This window comes from Chrysemys picta, chromosome 10, assembly GCF_011386835.1.
Source record: "Chrysemys picta bellii isolate R12L10 chromosome 10, ASM1138683v2, whole genome shotgun sequence".
NCBI classification, from domain to species: Eukaryota; Metazoa; Chordata; order Testudines; family Emydidae; genus Chrysemys; species Chrysemys picta.
The window spans coordinates 81,383,863-81,402,867 of NC_088800.1; the positions used below are offsets into that span (position 1 = coordinate 81,383,863).

General features: G+C 42.7%; 1 protein-coding gene across 5 annotated transcripts in view; it reads right to left on the bottom strand.

Annotated features, from left to right (window-relative positions):
- TOM1L2 (target of myb1 like 2 membrane trafficking protein) overlaps positions 1–19,005 on the bottom strand; it is a 65,965-nt gene that overhangs the window by 33,543 nt on the left and 13,417 nt on the right. For all 5 annotated transcript variants that reach the window (XM_005289016.4, XM_005289019.4, XM_005289015.4 and 2 more), the window contains exons 2-5: positions 8,991–9,075; positions 8,127–8,205; positions 5,834–5,983; positions 855–989 (exon numbers count right to left, since the gene is read on the bottom strand). In XM_005289016.4, coding sequence (XP_005289073.1) covers positions 855–989; positions 5,834–5,983; positions 8,127–8,205; positions 8,991–9,075 — 449 coding nt within the window. The remainder of the gene's footprint in view (positions 1–854; positions 990–5,833; positions 5,984–8,126; positions 8,206–8,990; positions 9,076–19,005) is intronic.

Here is a 19,005-nt window from a genome sequence, read left to right on the forward strand (position 1 = left end):
GAAAGAAACGTAGCCTAGAAACGAAGTCACATTTTACAAAATCATTTGCTACACGCACGTTGCAGGTACTTTATTCTGCTGTCGCAACCGTAAGTGCATTTCCTGTTTTTCTGTGTATTTAAATGTGCAGCTATATTATTGCATTGCCATATAGTTTCACAGTGAACAGTCTGAATATTTGCGATCGGTAAGTTTACTTTCCAACAGTAATAGCGGAGTCGAGTTTGTAAGCCCTGACTTTCAAAGGTACTGAGTACCTGCGGCTCACACAAAGTCAATGGGAGCTGTGGTTGCTTAGCACCTTTGAAAGTGGGGGACGTCTACTGGTTTCTCGTGATGTCCCCCATGAATTGTGTAAAGCAAAATAAAAAGTACACAAAATGCAGAACACTGGCTTGCAACCTTTGAAAGTCAGGCCTTCTTTGTTCATCTGCACAAGATGCATTGAAGGCAGTGCCACCATATCATCAACAGAAACAATTGTCCTCTCTGGGGGAGAGATAATTAACTCAACAATAGATCCTGCCAGGGCTGCTCCTGAGCAGATTAGTTACGTTTGTGTGGCAGTTTGGTGACACATCACAATATTCAGTACAGAATAAGTGTATAAAACTCCTTCAAACTCATTCTGTTCTTGCGCTGATGTTTGTCTCAAGGGGACGCCAGTAGTTTATCAGCCTGTCAACCAAGTTCCCTTATTTGTTTCCATTCCCTTTTACTATTACAAAGGCCATCCAGGTTTGAGAAAGTTTGGGGCAAGTTTAATAAAGTCAATAGCTGAGGAAAAGAGCAGAAGTTAAAAGAGTATTATCCAATTATTCATATGACCCTGGAAAACCTTCACTGCAGCTTACCCTCTGTGGTGTGTGTATTGGAGACAAAGCATCAAGATCTGCCATAGGAAATTCTATCCCTTTCCTTTTGAGTTCTTCATAAATATGCACTACTCCAGTTAGATCGGGGCTACTTCGAAATGCATCTGCCCAAGCCTGGAAAACAATATACAGGATTATTCATAAGACTTCCATATGATCTGTACGTTCCCTTCTACCTCTTCTGTCACATGAGACTCATCCAAACCAGAAACGCATTCATGCATTTCAGTCTCAAAGAGACATTCAATATTACAGCTTATCTGAAAGATTCTGGGTTTCTACCCAGATGGTCAAGCATCAAACAGAACATAAATGGGGATTCACAGTGGATAGCAGTCCCACATAACAATTACATAGGCAGAAGCGGTTAATGCACTCGTTTAGTTATATTTGGTGGTACATTGATATTTGTCCTCATACTTAACTCTAGCCCTGCAATAAACTTTGAGACAGAAGCAATTTAAGTAAAATTCCTAAGAAATGTAATAAAAGGCAAAGGATAATCTAAGTGCACACACGAAAATCTCTTAGGTCATATTCCAAAAGACCATACTTTCATTAAAAGTTTGATCCACATGGCTTTTCATATGAAAGAAGCCACACGGAAAGAAAAGAACTACTGTTAAATTAGAGAGCTATTCAGAGAAATGTGGGTAAGATTGGAAAAAGTTCTCCACGAATGCTCACCATGTAGTCATTTTCTGAAAATAGACTGACTATTTTCACCCCAAAAAAGTTTTCAGCCATCATTTCAATCAAGGATAAAATAGATTCAAATACTTAATCTTATTTTTACTTACACTTTTACTCTGCTCACTTCTAGGAAATTGTATTTAGTACCCTATATACCTCCATCATTTCTTGGAGGCTAACAGTTCTGCTTCCCAGTACTGTTACAGTAAATTAATTGCATTGATTGTTCAGATGCAATGGGAGTTCCACCATTTCAGCAGGAGGAACTATCTCCAATTGGCAAGAGCCATTCTGGTTTGAAAGGTCAGCTTCAAGGAAGCTTCCTTAATTACAACAGAAGCATCCTTGTTGCAGAAGTAACCAATCTTGTACTGTCCTGATGTTTGTAATTTACATGAGAGGCAGTTTAAACCCATTTCTATAGAATTGCATTTTCCACTCTGCTTTTCTATTGGCCCTTAACTAATAGAGTGAAACTGACGTGGCCCCAGCTGAGCTCTGTTGAGCCATTGCACAGAATGACTCATGCGCCGAGTCCCACCCCATGTGCACTGCATTGCTGCACAGAGCTCTTACTATGGTTTAGTTCCCCAGGAAGAGGGACAATTGCACCCCTGCTTCACTGGTTTCCTGTAGCTATTTCTGCATCCAATTCAAAATCAGTGAGCTCACATCACCCTAGCTCTGGGGCTTCCTACTCTTCTACCTGCTAAGCTGGCCTCTCCTCTGCAACTCTCCACCCCTGCAGAAAGGAGACACACTCATTTGTGCTGCTTCGCCTGTATGGATCTCCCTCTGCATTGAATCATCTCCAATCTTTAAATCTTGCCTTTTGATTTGAGCTTCTTTTTTTGAGGGGTCCAGGTTTCACCTGGACAGTGGCACAGCCGGGCAGAAGGAACTTCGGTTCACCCCACATCCAAATAGCTGAACCACTGAACTCCTATTTCTAAAAGTTGCAGTGTGGCATAGTGCAGGCCCTAACCCTGCTAGATTTGATCTTGTGAGCACCCGATCCAGGCGAGAGCCGTATTCTATAAAAACATTTGCCAAAATACAGTTTTAATTGACACACTATGAATAAATTTAAAATGTTGTGAAATCTGTTGGTTGACTACAGAAGCCACACTACATGCCCTACTTGTGTTATGGTCAACTTAGTCAGTGCAACATTATTTGCATTACTGTAGCACCTAGAGCACCCAGGTGAGCTATTTCCAGTACTGACAGGGATAGTTAATGTAGTACTGGTAGTACTGTTAATGCCACTGTACAAGGCACTGAGAAGAACTCATCTGGAATACTGTGTACAGTTCTAGTCACGCATGTTCAAGAAAGATGGATTCAAACTAACATCTTCAGAGAGGGGCTGGGAGGATGATTGGAGGAATGGAAAGCCAATTTTATTAGTGGAGACTAAAACAGCTTGGCTTGTTTAGCCTTGCAAAATGAAGGCTGACAAATACACCAGGGAGTAAACACAAGGGAGGGAGAAGAGCTATTTAAGCTAAAGAACCATGTTGGCACAAGAACAAATGAATATAAAACTGGCCATGAATAAAGTTAGGCTAGAAATCAGAAGAAGGTTTCCAACCATCAGAGGAGGGAGGTTCTGGAACAGCTTCCCAACAGCAGTAGGGGGCACAAACTACCTAACTAGTTTTAAGATGGAGACACCATCCAATTTGCAGCAATCCACACTCAGGAAAGACACAGGAGTATAACAGCTAGGGTTGTTTCAGGAGATGTTTGCACATCACATTCCCATACTTCTAGCTTATGCTATTAGTCCTCACTTGTATAGGCATTAAAATTCTCTATTATTAAATCATAAGCTGTGACAGACCCAGACCAGTGGGGAACAGGAGTCTGGTAGAGGGCAAATATACTGGTCACTGGATGAGTAGTTTTCTGTTCCCTGAGTGACCAGAGCAAGGGCTGCACTAAAGTAATCAGGAACCTGCTAGAACCAGTTAAGGCAGGCAGGCTAATTAGGACATCTGGAGCCAATTAAGAAGAAGCTGCTAGAATCAATTAAGGCAGGCTAATCAGGGCACCTAGGTTTTAAAAGGAGCTCACTTCAGTTTGTGGTGCGAGTGTGAGGAGCTGGGAGCAAGAGGGTGTGCTGATGAAGGATTGAGGAGCACAAGCGTTATCAGACACCAGGAGGAAGGTCCCGTGTTGAGAATAAGGAAGGCCCTGGAGAAAGTAGCCCAGGGAGTTGTAGCTGTCATGCAGCTGTTACAGGAGGCACTATAGACAGCTGCAGTCCACAGGGCCCTGGGCTGGAACCCGGAGAAGAGGGCGGGCCCGGGTTCCCCCCAAATCTCCCAATTGACCTGGACTGTGGGTTCTTCCAGAGGGGAAGGTCTCTGGGCTGTTCCCCAACCCACATGGTGAATCTCTGAGACAAGAAAATCCACCAATAAGCGCAGGACCCACCAAGATAGAGGAGGAACTTTGTCACAAAGTCTACAGAAGAGGGAAGTGTGGGCCATTAAAACGCTATAATAGAGTGGAGCTGGGAAGAGACAGCAACCCCTTGGATCAGAGAACAAGAAGAGTAGAGTCTTAAAGCTGAGGAAAGCTGGATGAGAGGCAGGATATTCCATGTTTGTGTGCCCCCATCAGGGAGCTGAGAAGTACTTCTGTAGTCCCTTTCTCTGAATTATCTGATAATCTAGAAAACAAAGTCACTCACCACCTCTAACAAAACAAAGACATTGTGAGAGGAGCCAACCACAGGCAACTCTTCAAAATTTCCATTCTGTATACGCCAAAAGGCATTTCAGATTCTAAACCAATGAAGGTTTTTAACCCCACCGCACTAGATCTATTCAGATATAAATATATGTAACTATAGAGAGCAATGACTCTGGCTTCATGGTAACATTGCAACCACTGTTCCACTCTGGTTCTATTAATGGATGGAAACGACGTGAATCTGGGTACCAAGTTAGCCAGCATCCTAGAAAACCACCGTAGAAGCCTTAGTAAGGAAATAAACACACTTTGGTGTTAAGAAGTTTCTATTAATAGCACATAATACAGATTATTGTACTGTGACCTCGCCCATCGGCTTTCCCACCGAAGGGAGGGGACGTGTGAAGGTTCACTCGGACTAAGAGGAGTCTTTTTTAAACAGTTCTATTCAAGTTGCATTATTTATGGAAGAAGCAGTGGGTTGGAAGGGAGGGCGAAGGGGCTTCTGAAGCACCTATGCAGTCCACTCCTAAGTCTTCCACCAAATTTATTTCCTGTTTTAAAGAAATACAACTTATTTAGTAAGTCTTAGTGGCTTTGTTTATGTTCCTGTATATGCTTTAAATATGTACCACCCGAGAAACAACTAGAGATTCAGTAGCCCGTTTCCCCGCTCAAATTAAAGATATGTTTTGGAAACTGCATTATGAGCCTGTCAACCTATTCCCAGCAAGAACCACCACAGCACCTTTATATAGTTTTTAATATACAAAGTTTTTAACTGCCTGGTATTTGCAATAGCCTAGTAGAAGCTTGCAAATAAAGCTTCCTATGACTGTCAAGTTTCCTCCAGCAACAGTGTTTCTTCATGCAATTCTAATGGGACGTGAAATTAGCACGGCTTTGTTTGGCTTTTTGTGCAGCATACAAATAAGTGGCAGATGTGCACTTCTGACCTTTACCACTGTGGGCAAGGAGCTGACAGTTCAGGAAACAGTATGAGAGTAAACTGCTGCTGCAGAGCAAGCAGAGGAAATGAGATCTTTCGATGAATGTTCCTTATAGAAGTACAAAGGGCTTATTAAAGATGGAAAAGTAGTTCCATTTTCAGACAGGGAAATGGAGCAGAGAGAGATTAAAGATTGATCTTGTACTATTTAAAAAAAATCATCAACAGAAGTTCTCCCATTTATTTCATTGAGAGCAGAATGTGCTGCTAAAATGACTTGTCTAACCTCACGCAGTGAGTCAATTAGGGTTGGAAACAGAATATAGGTCACCAACTTCTAGGTCGCCTGTCTAACCAGTAGATGTGCTGCCCTTAAAAAAAAACCTCACTACCAAAGTGGTGTCTTTAAAGAATCCTGTGTATTCAGAATTGAGAAGGCATTTTTCCCTAGGTAAGTTCTGCCCCTAAACGTCATATATTAGTGTCTCCCATTTCATTGTGGGTTTGCCATTGCACATTTAGCACTAACACCATGCTCAGCACGGTACAGTGCTCAGCAAGACAGCCCCCATCTCAGAGATGGCAGAGAGAACAGAAGAGCTGACTTGCATACCTGAATCAGGGCGAGTACTTTATCCTGTACAATGGTGGGAGGATTGTTCTTGGGCGAGATGATTTTCACCAGAACACCATCTATGAAGTCTCGGTTTGCCACGAGGACATGGAAGCGATGGCCACAGTTTTTCACACAGGTCTCCAATACCTACACAAGAAACACAAATAACCTCTGATGGAACAAAGGAAGAGTCCTCCTGGTACAAAGTGTCTGCATTGGGGAGAGGGGGCACGAGGGGGGGAGGAGAGGAAGAGGAGGCTTAGTACCCTGTTTTTGCTTCTTTCCCCTGCGCACCCCCCACAGTACCCCTCCAGAGCTTCCTCCTCTACACACAACCCTAGGAATTCATTGATATGTTCAGTCACCTTTACCAGGAACCATGCAAACTAGTCGATTGGTTAATAGCCAAAGTGTAGCAATTTTCCTTTAGATGTACCCTGAAGCTGAATTAGATCAAATATGTAGCCCTTTCTCATTATAATTTTCACTCGTAATTTTGGACCTTTGCTTTGGACATTAGTCAGTGAGTGGGTGATCCAGCTGATGAGACAATATCACTAGAAATTATGCCTTGGGCACCAAAAGATGCTGACAAAATGTGATTCATATTAAAGTTTTTTCCTTTCTTGATAGCTTTTGTCTTGTGATAAAATAAATCACTGATATTAACACCCGAGACTTTTGTGATCCAACTTTTCTCATTGTCAAGATGAAGAAATAAAAGTTTCTGCCATTTTCATTCACGTTTGCTCACTAATGCCGTTTGTACACCAAATTTCAGCACATAGGTTGTTACAGCAAGGACATGTCAAATGGATATCCTGTCACAGGGTCGGGTTTAGAGATACCCATTGACAATGCTTCTGAAATGTGATTGAACCAGGACACACCAATTTACAATCCATGTTACAGAGTTTTACAGGGGGATTATGACAAATTATTTTAAATCCTTCAAAACACTGCTTTTGAATTATTTGACAGGTTATACCCCAAGACACATTTTCCCCATAACTTAGCTGGAGTCACTCTCACTTGGACATTCAATTACCACGGAACACCAGCTATTGACTCTTTTCTGTGCCGAACATGATGCACGTGGAGATGAATACAACACACAGCTTTTACATATAACCATGGCGAATAACTGCCAGGACCCCATAGCCGAGGAGCTTCTGCTCCTACTGATGTCCTCGCACCTGACGACATGGGCACTGAGGCCTGCAAGTCCAGATTTCAGCCTCTTTTCAAGACAACGTATAATTCCATATCCACATTATGATGGACAAAGCAGTCTCATTTTGCTCCCTGGGGCACTAGCACCTTATTTTAGTTCTCTCCAACAAAACCCTTAACTGGCAGCTATCAGAATGACAACCCAGGGCAGGAAGTGGCCACGAGGAGACCGAGCTAACAATGGATTAGTGCAAGAGCACTTCATCTTCAGAAACTGAGTCAAAGCTAGTTAGGTAAAGAATGAAAAAGAATTTAGAACGGTCATCTTCATACAACCACCACACAGGTCAGCACAACTGGCAACCATCTATGCTAAGGAGGGAGCAGCATAGGATGTAGCAAGGGAGGACTGAAGTGTGCTGGCAGAGTGCAGGGGAAAACACATGCAGATCACCTACCCACATTATGCCTTGATCTAGTCAATGGTATTTGTCCCTTACATTCAGGAAGTGCAAGTTTCACCCACCAAAACACATTCTCATCTGCCATGTCACCCAGTAGGCCCTTTTCAACCAATAGCCTTGCTGACATGATCAGCAGGAAAGGTCACTGCCAAATGACCTCACGCTCCAGTAGGGCTGTGCAAATGCACAATGTAGTAATTTATGCTGATATAGTTTAGGCTTCCTGTTTCTGATGCACTTACAAAAAAAGTTACACTATTAGTTTTTGTGCCCTTAGCTAGTTGCTCTCCAAATTCTGCCTTATACTTTTAGAGTTGACTTGCCAGAGTAGATGCTGCTTTCTATTTTCCCTCACTAGGATCTGATTTCCAATTTTTAAAGGATGCCTTTTTGCTTCTGCTTCTTTTGCTCTGCTATTTAGTGACAGTGGCTTTTTTTTGTTTTTGTTTTTAATTTGGAGAATACATTTAGTTTGAGGCTCTATTATGGTATTTTTAAATAGTCTCCATGCAGTTTTCAGGCATTTCACCCTCGTGACTGTTCCTTTTAATTTCCATTTAACTAGCATCCTCGTTTTTGTGTAGTTCCCCTTTCTGAAGGTAAACGCTACTGTGGTAGGTTTCTTTGGCACTTTCCCAGCTCACCACACTCACCGTTAGAGCCAGCATCACCTCTCTGTAATTTCTGTTTCCATTCAGCCTTTTCTTCAGTGCTCGGATAGCATCCTTTGGACTGAAGGAGAAAAACATATCATTTTCACTCCTCATAAGGTGGGAACATCGGCATTCCCTAACTCTTTCTGACAGGGCAGGAACACTGGCGTTAACTTTAGATAACCCAGCTATAATCATTGAAAGCTCAGCATGTGAATGCAGATACAAGGGCGATGTATGAATGAGACAGCAAGACTGACAGGCACTCAGGAAGAGGCCACAGGCGTAACACCATTGAGAACAGGCCCGCTGTGTAGCGCAAGCAACACAGCCTGAGTGCTGAAGGGACAGATGATACTGGAGAGGTCCCTCTCTTCAAATGCTAGGATCTGGTAGCATTGCAGCATTTGGCAGCTTGGAAGTTACAAGCAAGTCTCCTAAAAATACAGGATCAATGATCCCTATTGTAGCACATTTAGTATGCGCTTTTTGGAAACACCCAGGAATTAGGTATTGCACCATGAAAATCTAGTGCTGTCATTTTGGTGCTGGGCCAACATAGAGCTCTGCTAATGAACCTCAATCCTGACATGCCACATCCCATGTTATTCTAACCCTCCAACTCTCCTGAGCAGAAGTCTACACTAGCAAGTGCCATAAGACATGCTGGTTGTCTGAAGTGGAGCAGTGTCAATTTGGGATGAGGAGACCAAACAACTCATTTGCTACCTAAAAATGGGATTTAATCTGAGGACACCTGTGCATTAGCCCACTGCACCACCTAGCATGCTGAAGAACAAAGCTCAGTGCCAGCGTGACAGCAAGACGTGTGAACGGCCCAAAGTTATCTGTAATAGCACATACCCTTCTTCTGTCTCGTTGATAATGTCGCAGATCTCCATGTTAAGTGTCCAATCCTCACTCTGCAAGGAGCCATCAGTCGCCTTTTCTGTGAAGTCAACACAAAAATCTCTGTCACCTCTCCTTGATTATGTTACTATAGTTCATCTTATCTTCACTCTATTACTGTGCCTTGTTCACAAGTTAGCACTCCCCATATAAGGAAGGGACAAATTTTCCAAGCTCTTGCACTGTTGACTCTGGACAACATCATACCGTTTTTCCTAATTTAGAGACCAGTCTAAAAGCTTCCATAGTAAAAGTCAATCCTGTGGGCTGGATTACTCAATATCCACAGACGGGCTGTCAGTTAATTCCTGCCCTATCTTCTTAGCTACCACCCTACTTTAGCTCTGATATTTTGATGGTAGAAGGAGCTAATCATTCAAAGTTCTAATTGACTATATTTTAACACCTCTATGTCAACCCTCCCTATTTTTGTGGAGTCAGAATTCATATTTCTCTTTTCATGGGGAAGACCTGGCTCCTTTTTGTACACTAAGGGTTTTTCCTTGCTTGGTCTTTTATCTTCGAAGTGTCAAAAATGTAAAATTCCTGCCTTCCCTATTTTGCAGAAAGTGTCTCTTGGAGGACCCGGAGATGTAGTTTGGAAATGCACTCAGACCTTAACAGAAGAGGTGGTAGTGTTGAATCTTTAACAAGAGGAGTTTTCTCCCACCTGTTTGTTGGACGTTTGATTTAAATATGCTTACAAACAAAAAGGGCTCTCAGCTGTCTGGATAAACATCACTTTCCCTCCTCAATTAATCATGTTTTATTTCAGATCCCTTGTCATCTGAAATTACAGACCTACTACCAAGCTTCCAAGAAAACAGGGTAAACAAGACCTGAATTTTTGACATAAAAAAAAACAAAAAACAAAACAAAAAACCCAACCAATCAACAAAAAGTACAACACACAAGCAAAACTTTCCTAAATAAATCTTTCAGGCATAGTTTATACATTATAAAGCAGCAAGAACAGCAGAAGTACAGTTTCCTTTGTTCCCCTTGTAATCACCTTGAATTCTTTATATCAAATTCCCCAAATCAAACCCATTTGTCTCAAAGGATAAAATTGCCTGAACAGGGTAGATTCACTTTTAGAAGACTGAACCTGTTCTATAACTCTGCCTTGTGCTTCCCGGGCCAGAAAGCTGCATCTATGGTAACACTGTTCCCAAAAAAATTCCTACCATAGAGACCAAGGTTACAGCTCCCCTGGCAGTAGTCACTGTGGCAATGTTAGCACAGACCAAGTGCCAGCTCAGAGCAAGGGCCACATAACATGGTGCTTAAAATGCCAGCAACCAGTATTCCCACCACAGCAGTTCCACCAACAGTAGCAACTTGAGAAAAAAGACTGGCATAGACATGGCCAAAGTTAGAAGCGCTGAAGAGCGGTTCGCTCAATCCCAGAGTGCGAGGAACACAGGAAAAGTGAGATCATCCCATTTCTCAACAGTGACACTTTCAGCCTCATAAGGAGTGTTGAAAGGCACTCAAACGATCTCTGTCTGGGTCCCATAAGTCCAAAGAGGAATAGAAAAAAAAACCCAGCCATAGCGCCATCTTTGTTCGGGATACAGATTCGAAAAAGTCAGTCAACCTTATCTCACGATACAGTTCAAGTAGCACAAAATCTATTCACATATGAAGTACTCCCATTCCCCAGCAATTCAACGAGGGAGTTCAGAGACTATGACCTACTGTGTTTTGACCAATAGTAGCGTTCTTAAGATTTCAAGGTGGTTTCTAGTCACTGAAGTTTAATACTGTTCTTCAAACAAACCAAATGCATACTCGTGAGACTTCTTTCCAGCAGCTTAACCCCTTTGCTGCACTTCACAAAGCATCACAGCAGCGAATCTGGGTCGCGCCACCGAAATGGACAAAGGATTACAGACGACAAAAATAACTTATATTCTGTTTTTCTCTAAGGAAAGATGAACAAACATATAAGCTTCTAATTGTTTCTAGAATCAGTACCCCTCACAAAGGCTTTTTTAAATATTTACAACTCTGTGTCAGTGTGCGTGAGAGAGAGAAAGAGACAGACAGACCAGAAGCCCTGACCCACATATTATGCCAAGGAAATAACCAAACTGTAAAATAAAAGTAGAGTCAGTGTCAGTAACAAAACATTTAAAGGGGCACAACATTATCTATATTCTCCAGCTTGGCCACACAAAACCAACAAGACAAAAAACAAAAAAACAACAACACATGAATCAAATTATTGGTGGCCCTAACTGAATGGCCAACCTCTCTGCTACCTCCAAAAACATCACCCAACAAGTGGAGACAGCGCTGCACTAAATGGAGAAAGTTTCGAAAGATTTCATGATTCTCAGTCACAGAGCCGTGTCACGTGGACATTTTGCCCAAATAAACCATGGCCAAATATTTATCACAAGATCAATGAAGGAATTGGCTGCTGGCATTGCCATGTGCAGGGTTAGCATTTTCCCACATGATTTCTAAAGAGAAGTCAAGCCTTTGACTGAGTCAGACAGTATGAAAGCCGACAACAGGACAGGGACTGAGCAAGAGCAACGGGGAACACAATTTTCTTTAGCACATTTTTGGATTTTCTTTACAAAGCATGTCAAGTGCCCATGCTTAGAAACACCCCATATTTAAGGCATACTATTCTCTCTGGTGGCACTGTGCTAGTATGTTCCTGCTGTTTCAGTGATCATTCTTCCCCTCAGAGCATGGAGAAGAGGCTGTGACTTTCTGACTGAGTGTTGAGATTCTGATTTTAAATACAAATCACTTCAAAAGCAGCACACACTACATGGACAAGAGGAACTAACAGTTGTGAAAGCACTTCCCTTGATTACATTAAAGCCGCGTGTACACCAAAACTGAAACAGTATTAACAACAACCATGTTCACAAGTAGCTCCAACAATGCAGGGATAGATTCCAGCTCCCCAAGAAACACATCAGAACAGTACTATTAGTATAAACTAGGGGTCACGTAGCATGCTTCTCTGAGTAAGAAAATCCCCATCCTGTACCTGGGAAACTGCAGAACCTTAAGAACCACTAGAAATGTTTTTAAATGCTGGAAAAACTGATATTGGGTGTCAATCACGCATCTCCCTGCGACTCACTCTCAAACTGGACAGGAAATAGTTGGCTGATAATACTGACAGGGTCAAACTGTTTCCAACACCTAGTGCAGGTGCTGGAATCCTGGAAGAATGGCACATTTTCCTCATGTAGGTGCACCTATAGTCAATATATTATAAAAGCATCAGTTCCCCCACTGCCCACAACAGGTCTGTAGCACGTGTCGATTGGCATTAGCTTGCAAAGGATTTGGAGACAATCAGCACAACTCTGGGATGGTGCAGGGCATCTTAATTGATACCCACCCCAGACAAGATAAAGTAAAAAGGCAGAAGAAAAGTGAAAAATTTCTGGGAGACTTTTATTGGGCAATATACAAACAACACCTCATACAAACTTAAGTCTCTAGTTCCCAGGGCCAGGGATGGGAAAGAATAATACTTTGCACTTCGATAGCACCTTACATCTAAGGCGCTCATGGCTGTTGAACATTAAATCTCAGAGAAGTCCAGTCACAGGACATAGCCAGAAATTCTGGAGTTCTAATTCCAGGCTGCCACTGACATCTTGGGGAAATGGAGGCAAAGGGGTTAAGCAGTTTGCCCATCTGTAAAATGACAGCTAATACCATCCTACCTCAGTGGGTTGTTAGGTGATAAATCTCTGTAAAAGTGCTACGTGCTGCCCATTTTACGGCACTCAGACAAGGTGCTCCTCAACTAAGAATGCCTCCTGTGCATCAATCTTCATGAACGTCATCGACTAGCCAAGGCAATGCCCACTCTCTAAAGTATGACCTGAATGAGGTCACCATAAGGAAATGAAGCTAGACATAGAATCATAGAAATGTAGGACTGGAAGGAACCTCAACAGGTCATCTGTTCCAGTCCCCTGCACTGAGGCAGGTCTGAATATTATCTAGACCATCCCTCACAGGTGATTGTCTAACCAGTTAAACCTCCAATGACGTAGATTCCACAGCCTCCCTAGGTAATTTGTTCCAGTGCCTAACTACCCTGACAGTTAAGAAGTTTTTCCTAACCCAGTGGTTCTCAACCTATGGATCAGGACCCCAAAGTGGGTCGTGACCCTGTTTTAATGGGGTCTCCAGAGCTGGAGTTAGACGGGGACACAGGGCCAAAGCTGAAGCCCGAGCCCCACCACCTGGGGCTCAGGCTTCAGTTTACAGGCTCCCTGCCCAGGCATGAAGCCCTTGGGCTTTGGCCCCCCAGCCTGGGATGGTAGGGCTCTGGCTTTGGCCCCCCACCTGGGATGGCGGGGCTCAGGCAGGCTCATGCTTTGGTCCCCCCTCCTGGGGTCATGTAGTAATTTTTGTTGTCAGAAGGGGGTCACGGTGCAATGAAGTTTGAGAACTCCTGGTCTAACCTAAATCTCCCTTGCTGCAATTTAGGCCCATTGCTTCTTGTCCCGTCCTCCGTGGTTAAGGAGCACAATTTATCACCCTCCTCTTTATGGCAACCTTTTATGTACTTGAAGACTTATGTCCCCCCCTCAGACTTCTCTTTTCCAGACTAAACAAACCCAATTTTTCAATCTTCCCTCATTGGTCATGTTTTCTAGACCTTTAATCATTTATGTTGCTCTCCTCCGGACTGTCTCCAATTTGTCCCCATCTTTCCTGAAGTGTGGTGCCCAGAACTGGTAGTGCTAAGTAGAGTGAAAGAATCACTTCTTGTCTCTTGCTTTCAACACTCCTGCTAATACATTCCAGAATGATGTTCTCTCTTTTTTGGGGTGGGGTGGGGGGGCGCACAACAGTATTACATTGTTGACTCATTTCGTTTGTGATCCACCAAAACTCCAAGGTCCTTTTCTGCAGTATTCTTTCCCAGGCAGTCATTTCCCATTTTTTGTATTTGTGCAATTGATTATTCCTTCTTAAGGAATAGTGCCCAGAAACTGTGTAGGAACAGGCTATGCAGGAGAGGTAGAAAGTGCTCTTTTGTTTTAATTAAATGCAAGGACAAAACAGCTGCTTGCCCTCAGGAGGAGCATTCATTTCAAGCTCTGCTCAGTAGCATCCTAACAAATGAAAGCTGACATGGAGTGCACAAAAGGTCACCTATTACACAATCCTCTCATACTCAGCCCTTAGTACTTTTGTTTTAAAGCTACAGGCCTGATAGCCCTGGAGACAGGACAGATACAGCACAAGCAACAGCAGTGCAAGCTTCCCTCTCCCTGCCCCGACAATGCACCTTAACCCTGACCTCAGAGACCTCCACTGATGAACACGAGGGTAGTTCGATCTCCATACTCAATCTGACCACGCTGGTGCATCTGCTAATAAGGATGCCAGCTGCCACTGTACGTTTTTTGATGAACACTTTCAACAGGATCCGAACTGAGAAGACTGGATTCAGGTAGGAACTGTATTTAACACATGTACCATATGCATGTTTCTAGATTGGAGAACGAAGTGCTGGTCTCAGGAAGCACTATGGAAACTTGCTCTAGGTGAATGGTGACAGCATGCAGTAAACGAGGCAACAGGCTGACGTGGGGGTATGTCTATAATGAAAACAAAAGGGTGCTCATACTCGGTTAAAATAGCAGTGAAGACTCAGACTCGAATACTTTAAGGTCAGCGGCAACGTGGTCTTTAACTCGGGTTAGCCACTGGAGTCCAATCCCAGGTTCCCCTGTAGGCTTTAACTTGAGCTGCTAACCCGAGTTAAAAGCTGACTTGTTGTGTCTTCACTGCTATCTTCACTCATCTTAGCCAACCCCAGTTAAGAACACCCCTTTCACTTGCTGTGAAGACATTCGCTAGGATAGAGCTTTCTGAACACTGTGCCCTTTCCTTCCATCAGTAAGTCTGTCTACCAAGTATCGAACAGCAAGAGTCACTGTGCTGCACAACACGCTTGAAAGACGCAAGTGGAAATGCCATTATTGGGCAAAGGCAGCAAGTTATTGTTCATGGACATTTAAGTCCTGCCTTGTGTACAAACTACACGCAAAGAGAAAGGGAGACTGGTGTTTATGTAGGTGTGGTCTCCAGTCTGAATAGTAAACATTCTGCTATGTGGCTCTACGTTCTAACAGCTGGATAAGCCCTTGGTGTGAAAAATCCCTGGATTTCTTTGTACATGGATAATCTCACCATCCTAAACTAACAAATGAGCCAAGAGGTTTGTTCTAAAAAGCAACTATTAGATATCACTGCAGCCGATGTGAATTTCTGATCAAAGTGCTGCTATTAAAACTGAATATGAACCACCATTCAGTATTTAGAGATCAATTCTGAGGGCATCTTCAAGTCAGTCATTCAGAAAGGAGGTCAGTTTCTTTGCTAGACAAAAGGCCAACGTTTTCCACTCTGTCACCTTGCTTACTCCATTCTCTCTCTGCTCTCCCTATTCTAAAACTGCTGAGGTTGGCTCTCCAAAGAAAATGGATCAGCATAGAAAAATACGATTTGAATTGGACTGCTGTAGCCCTGGTCCTCTCTCCTGCCTACTGTCACCCTACATCATGTTTTAGCTACGCTTGGGTTGAAAGCTATTTGGGGCAGGCCGACTGTCTTGTCTCTAGAGCACCATGCACATTTGTGGTTCTGAATGAATAATTTGTACTGAACCCACAGACTTACTAAACACCAAAATAGCAAAAGAATGGGCACGTGCTCAAGACAAACTTTAAAATATTTAGCCCACATTCCAAGGTTGAAAGAAGTCTGTTCAAATTTATTTAGGAACAGTCATTTCCCCAATGAACAGTCTGATTCTCTTTTTGAAGACTACTCACCATATGGCATTAGACTGTGATTACAAATAAACAGTGCACAGTTACAAACCATGTTCTGCTACTGCGTCTTTTAAGAGGATCTCAAGGTACTTTACAAACAGTTACGTTTCAACATCCCTGTGATACAGGTACAGTATATAAAGCGTATTGTTTAACTACCACTGAAATCCAGCCACTTCTGGAGCAGAACACAGCATCTGTTTAACAGCAGACAGTTAGAACAAGAAGCAAAGCCTACCATATCCATGCCAAAGAGGATTAATATACAAATTAAATAAAATAATTAACTTAATTAAACTTAACATTTATATAGAACTAAGAATGCGTTGTGCCTACATTAGGATGACAACTTCAATAGACAAGGGGAAGAATAAAATAGACATCCTTACATGTCAGAATAAGGTCTCTTTAATCAGCCTGACCTGGCTTAGCTTATGAGATCCATAAGGATCTCAGCATGTTTGCAGGTGAATAAAACCCTGACTAACCTTAGAGTACGAACTCATATAGGCTGGGCTCTAACAAGGCAATCTTGGACTGGGATGAAAAGTGGGGCCTCAGCATCCAAGTCTCATTCAAACTGTAAAGATTTGTGTTTTAAGAAAGTCACTTTTATGTAAAATCCCTCCTGTGTCCATAGATTCCTCTTTTCAACGCAGAGAACAGGAGAGGTGAACAGCAGCCTTCAAAAGGGATCAATGATCTCCGCACCTGATGAGCAGGTAGGCATCCCTGCCAATTAACACATCCTTACTGGGAACTGAGGTAGAAAAAGTAGGGAGAAAGATACAGACCAGGCGGAAGCAAACCAGGCATTTCTGACTGTTAGTCGTTATCAAAACTCTTGTCTCAGAATGAAGCCACACCATGCCCTGAAATACCCATTTGGTACAAAAGTTGAAACTGCTGTTTCATGCTCTGCACTGACTCCCCAACCAAGGCAGAACCTAGTTCAAGGTTTCAGGACCAGTTTCACAGAGGGCTCTGAATACTACTCTTCCTTCATGACCATGACCTCCCATGACAGCTATATTCCATTGGAACAATAAGTGTTGAGAAATAGGGCTCATGAGTGTGGGAGACAGAACTACCACCGGAGCTGGACGTAGACACAGCAACTCTGTCACATGAAATAAGAATGACCAGAGTCTTCACCCCTTTCAGCAGTGAATGCAAAACTCTCTTCCACACACGGCAAAGGAAAACCCTATCAATCAAGCTCTCTCTCCAACAGGCAGAGGAAAAGAAATATCGGTGGTAGCTATTTTTAAACATTTGGGAGGCTCTCACGTTCTACAGTGATGGGAGCCATACAGCTTCCTATAGAGGTACCTATAGAGGGGTAATTAAAAACAAGTTTTTCTGGTGCGGCATGATGGTTTAAATGCGCTGCCCCAAGGGGTGAAGTGGAGTCTGTGCCCCAAGTAGAGCAATATGCTTCCAGGCCCGGAAGAGCATCCTTACTCAATCTTCTCACTGCAGCTTCCCATCAGTTTGAAATTATTGCTGGCGATGTCATGCTTCACTGAGGGTGGGATGCAATGTGCATATGGACACCTGTCTGTCTTATGCTAGGGACAAGCAGGAGGCCATAGCTTTTAAAAAAAACAACAACAACAACAACATTTGAAATCTAGTGGATTTTCACATGTGTCAGAAAATAAAAAGCTTCCCTTGTCTCCGTGCTGTATCCTCATTAAAACTAAGGCGCTGACCCAAGTACTGTAAATAGCTGTCCTTCAGAACTAGGTCAAGTGAAAATGTTTCCTTGCCACATCAAACCATTTTCAAAAATCCAGAGGCATTTATCTGAACTAGGAACTTTAAAAGCAGCATATATTGCACCAATATGCTACATTAGCTCTTTCAGTGATGACCTCTGCAAAATTCCTACCTCACCGTGAGCCAGAAGTACTGCAAGGGTTGTGCACTTTCCCAACAGGGAGTGGAATTGGCTAGTGAGTTCCAGCTCATGTCAGAAGTCAGTGCAGAGGAAACCTTCCATCGGAATTCTGGACAGGTGTGTGCGTGTGTGCGCACACACACACACGTACATAACAGTTTTTCTTCGATGGATTTACTTGAATTTAGATGTTTACTGTGTTATTTCAGAGAAAGTAATGCTTGTTCAGTTCATGTATGAGGGCAATGAACTAAAGTACTCTTAAAAGGACAGGTTACACCCTCCTCTAAAAATCAAGTTCTTTGACAACTTCATGTCTTGATTTATTATTACAGTGTGCAAACCCCTGTGATCTATTAAGCAACACTTCCAGTGCTCTAGTATTAACACATCCTGAGCGTCCATCTTTTGTTTGTGGATGGAAGTGACAAAGGAAGCATAAATCAAAACCTTCTGGATAGCATAAACGTAACAATGTTCTCCCTGGCCTTTTCTGTACTAAGCTGTGACTTACTCAACAAAGTACAGTTGTGACTGAGTGGTATGGTTGAGTGCTGAGTTCGGATTAGTCATCCGATCCATTCTGATACATCAAATCAACTTTCACTCCTTCCCCTGACCACAACAAGGCAGCCGTGTTTGTGTACAGATGTCATGAAGTCACAGACATGCATCTTGGTTGGCTAGTGTACACATTCCACCAATTGTAGGCCAAAACATTTTTTGTACAGTTTTCAGTTCTCTATCGGTTTTGGATAACTAAGCAGACCAGATTCTTCACGTTATGCAAGGGTGAACCGCATGGTGTTTTAACTGAACACAGCCGGTATTAAAAAAGGCTTCCTTTAAGGAGAACAAAAGATTGCTTAATTCAAAGACGGACCATATACAAATTATTTATGATTGGAGGAAGGCGGGAGATCTGAATACCTATCACAAGATATTTTTTAAAAATCCTGAAAAGCTTTTCCAGTATGTACTTTAATAGCCAGAAAATACTGTCCTTGCCAATAAAGACAAGTCATTAGAGTCCATATTAAAGCTCCATTGAAAACCTCAATAAGCTTCTTACTCACGTTCGTGAACCTTTCCTATTCTGTTAGAAAACACAACTGAACTTCCAATATCTGTTTGCCCAAAATTCCAAGGAGGTGAAGCTAAGGATTTATCTTCCAACCTGGCCTTTTTCCAATTAATAGGTATATACAAATACTCTAGGTAATGG